This window comes from Octopus sinensis, unplaced genomic scaffold (assembly GCF_006345805.1).
Source record: "Octopus sinensis unplaced genomic scaffold, ASM634580v1 Contig09746, whole genome shotgun sequence".
Taxonomy (NCBI): Eukaryota; Metazoa; Mollusca; class Cephalopoda; order Octopoda; family Octopodidae; genus Octopus; species Octopus sinensis.
The window spans coordinates 17,501-22,500 of NW_021831895.1; the positions used below are offsets into that span (position 1 = coordinate 17,501).

General features: G+C 28.8%; 1 protein-coding gene across 2 annotated transcripts in view; it reads right to left on the bottom strand.

The window, feature by feature from the left end:
- Positions 1 to 4,026: 4,026 nt before the first annotated feature.
- LOC115228179 overlaps positions 4,027 to 5,000 on the bottom strand; it is a 13,255-nt gene continuing 12,281 nt past the window's right edge. For both annotated transcript variants that reach the window (XR_003883190.2, XM_029798822.2), the window contains exon 3: positions 4,027 to 4,283. Coding sequence is in view for 1 of the 2 variants with exons in the window: in XM_029798822.2 (XP_029654682.1) it covers positions 4,161 to 4,283 (123 nt within the window). In the remaining variant the exon portion in view is untranslated. The remainder of the gene's footprint in view (positions 4,284 to 5,000) is intronic.

Genomic DNA, 5,000 nt, shown 5'->3' on the forward strand with positions numbered 1-5,000 from the left:
ATTTATATTACATATATATATATATGTATATATATAATATATATACACATATATATATATATATATATATTTATATGTATGTATACATATGCATATATATACATACAAAACAAACATATCTAGTGATCCTTAGTGAATGTGCATAGAGGATGCCAGATTTGGGGGCGCGCGCATTGAAGATTACATATACAAACAAACATACATACACATATATACATATACACACACACTCATGTGAGTTTAATATTTGCATATATTATGGGGTTTTTTTTTTGGATTTGGGAGTCCTTCCTTCTGTGATCATTATATTTATCATCATCATCATCATCAACATCATTCACATTACTATCATTATTATTATTATTATTATTATTACTAATTTTTTTCTGTTGTTGTTGTTGTTGTTATTACTCTTATTAATTGTAATTAAGTGTAAATAAGTTTCATAAATATCATTCATGAAGAAAAAAAAAACAAAAAAAAAAAACAAATGTACATAGTTTTTTGTCTTTTTTTGTTTTCTTTTTTTTTTTTTGTTTTTGTTTTTTGTAATCCGCTTCAATTTTTGATTTTCAATAAGAATACTGCATTCTTGGTATTGTCTTCGAGTTTCGTTCGGAAACATTCCGATATTCTGTGTGGGAATCTGTAGGAATCGTCTGAGTCGCTCCTCAAATTCTTTCTGTGAAAGCAGTCTTTGAGATTCTTATATATATACACACACACACACACATATATATATATATATATATATGATGCATGTGTGTGTATATATATATATATTGTTTTTTGTATACATACAGAAATAAATTCAAATATACGTAAGGATATATATACATATATGTGTATATATATATATATATATATATTATATATATATATATATACATATATGTATGTATGTATGTATGTATGTATGTATGATGTATATATATGTGTATATATATACATATATATATATGTATGTATATATGTATATATATATGTATATATGTATATATATATATATACATACATATATATATGTATGTATATATACACATATATATATACATATATATATGTGTATGTATATATGTATATACATATATATTACCTCACTTCTTTCTTTTTCCTGGCACACTTTCTCTCAGGCATTGCTTTAATTAATAACAAATTTAGTTGTTTAATGAACGTCATTAGCAACAACAATTACTACGATATATACAACAACCATTATCACTTGCTCACCACCGGAAACAACAACAACAACAATAACAACAACAACAACAACAACAACAACAACCCTAGTTGTTCCCTTCATCTCGTATCACTAAACAACTACAAAAGTGGTGTGGTGTAATGTCGGTGTCTAGCGTTGATGTCTACCTCATTGTTTTTCTTCAACATGTTACAGTGTAGATGTAAACGATGCAGACCGGCGTGTGTATGTGTTTAACTACTAAATATTACAGAGATAACGGAGAAGAAGGTGAGCTTTCAACGAAAAACGTGCGTAGACACCATCTTTTTTTTTTCTCATGCATCATACAGTACCCTGGCCACATGCAGATATACAGCCCCCTCCATTCTTATAACAACGAAACACTAGTGACAACCTAACCATGCCCAACACATCCTATTTGTTTTTGATTATCTTTCTCTCTGGTTTCCAATATGGATTGAATAACAAGACCATTGACCATAAAGCCATGTATTTCTCTGTAATTATACAGGGTAGTTTGTTATTTTGTGTTTTTCATTTTTACAAAATTGCTGGGTTATTTCTTGAGAGCCGAATAATAATAATAATAATAATAATAATATAAATAATAATAATAATAATAATAAATACTTTTAAATGTATATTAAAAACAACTAGCAAAAACTGCAAAGTAACAAAAAAAGTTAATAACCATAATAGTATACATCTATTTATGCATGTATGTGCAATATATGTGCTCCGTTTGTTGACATTTTATATATATATGTATGTATATATACATATATATATATGTATGTATGTATATATGTGTATATATACATATATATATATATATATATATATATGCATATATATATATATATATATATATACATGTGTATATAACATATATATATATGTGTGTGTTTCAATTACTTTTAAATTAAATATTTTTCAGTTTGTCTCGGGTTGTGGATGTCTCATGGATTGGGTGCACATGTTGCAGATTAAAACAGGTTATATATATATATAATATATATAATAATATATATATATATATATATATATATATACATACACACACCCACATACGTATGTGTTGTTATAATACATGCTATAGAGAGAAAGAGATGGAGGGAGAGATTCACACAGAAGAGGAGGTAGCTGAGCTCGGGTGGGAAGGAAATTATTCGTTTGTTGTTCAAGTCACACACACAAACCACCACCACCACCACCATCTCCACCACGACCATCACCACCAATAGCAAAAAAAAACTGCGGTGGCACGGGAAGGGAGGTGGGACATACTCCAATATTATTATTATTATCATTATCGTTATTATTATTATTATTATTATTTATTTTGTGTGTTTGACTCTCCTTGATTAGTTCCGACAGTAGTAGCATCAACGACGGGTAAAGTGGTGATGACGAGGAAGCTGGGAACAAATTGGTTGCATGGTGATTTTTGTTGCTGTTGTTGTTGTTGTTTGTTTGTTGTTTTGCTTAGTAGTCCACCATCTGCTTTAACGGACCCTCTGCACACAGCCAGCTCCCAAGATCAGCCTCACTAAATAGCTTCCTCCTCCACCTAACATCATGGAGGAACAACGCAACTATGATGGAATCCACTCCATCCATCCATTCATTCAACCATCCATCCATTATTATTGTTATTATTATTATTATTATTATTATTACAGCTACTACTAAGACCCTTTCTTTAAACGTTCCTTCTCTCTTTTTCATGTACCTTCACATTTTTGATGTTTACACTCCTCCCTTCCACACACCACCACACACCACCACCACCACCACCACCACCACCACACACCACCAGCACCAGCACCACCTTTCCCCAGAGTCAGATGGTTACACACTCCGCAAGGATCGAGGAGAAACAGAAGCGGACCTACAACGAAAGGTGCTCCAACTGAGACCATCCTGTACGATCCGTTGTTGTTAAACATTTGCTGTTATTGTTGTTGTTGTTGTTGTTGTAGTTATTCAATTATCATTATCATCATTATTATTATTATTATTATTATTATTATATATTTTATTTCACTTGCTTGTTATGGTGATGATTGTGATGTTGGTAACTTGTGGAAGAAGTAGTAGTAGTAACAGTAGTGGTAGTGGTAGTGCTAAAACCAAAGACGATGATACTTTTAGAGTTTATATATATATATATATATACATACATGCATACATACATATATATATATATATCATACATATATACATACAAACATACATACATATAAACACATACATACACACACACACACACATATATATACACACATATACATACATATATATATATATATACACACATATATATATATATATGTTCATAAATGTTTTGTTTTTATTATTTTGATTTGAAATCGAATTGATATTGTTTTTGTCCTTTCCTGTTATTCATGATATATATTTATATGAATATAGTATATATATATATATATATATATTGTATATATATGTATATACATATATATATACATATATATATATATATACATATATATATATATATACACATATATATATATATATATTGTTCTGTTTCATTATTATTATTATCATTATTATTATTATGATTATTGTTATTAATATTATTATTATTATATTTTTTACAGTCATGTTCTTTTACTTTTCTTTAAATATATATATATATATATTTTTCAAAAGTCTTTTTTCTTTTATACGTTGAGTTTATGACTCAGGATTAGAAAAATCAATGTATTGTATATATATTTTTTTTTTGCAATTGTTAGTATTATTGTTATTGTTAATAAAGTTATTGGTTTTTTTTGTTATTATTCGTAATTGTTATTATTGTTTGAGTGACAATCAATCGATCAATCAATTAATCAATCAATCAATGAATTCAATCATTTGTAAATTGTATGGAGGCAAAGAGAAGGAGGGAGGAGGGTCTTTATCCGAAATTCGTTTAGAGCTGTTAGTGTCAAGTGTTAGCAAAGGAACACGATGAAGCGAGTCTTATGTCCTGAATATTGTTGACTGTGATTGATGTTTTGTTGCTGGGGACCATTAGCTTGTCTTCTAGTTGGAAATTGGGGTCACTGTCCTGTAAAAAGAGACAGAAAAAAAGACACATGAGAGAAAGGTGAACATGTAGCTGATGATAACAAGAAAGATGAAAATGAAGATGAAATGTTAAGATGAATCTTAACCCTTTTGTTACCGTATTTATTTTGAGATGCTCTGTGATTCTTTCAATTCCTTTAAATATAACAAAGAATTTAGTAAAATAACTTCGTTATCATTAAGCTCGTGTTAGGAACATAAATTGTGACTAAAATTTGGTGGAAGATTTTAATTCAAAATTTATGAAAACAAGACATTTGTACTACAGAGCCAGAGGTGGTTTCAACCAGGTTGGTATCGAAAGAGTTAAGAATTGTTTCTCTATTATATTTTAACCCTTTCGTTACCATATTTATTTTGAGATGCTCTGTGATTCTCTCAATTATTTTAGATGTAACAAAGAATTTAGTAAAATAACTTCGTTATCATTAAGCTCGGGTTAGGGAACATAAATTGTGACTAAAGTTTGGTGGAAGATTTTAATTCAAAATTTATGAAAACAAGACATTTGTACTACAGAGCCAGAGGTGGTTTCAACCAGGTTGGTATCGAAAGAGTTAAGAATTGTTTCTCTATTATATTTTAACCCTCTTGTTACCATACTTCTGTTGAGATGCTCTGTGTTTCTTTCAATTAATTTTAAATCTAACAAAGAATTTAGTAAAATATCTTAGTTATAATTCAGCTAGTGTTAGGA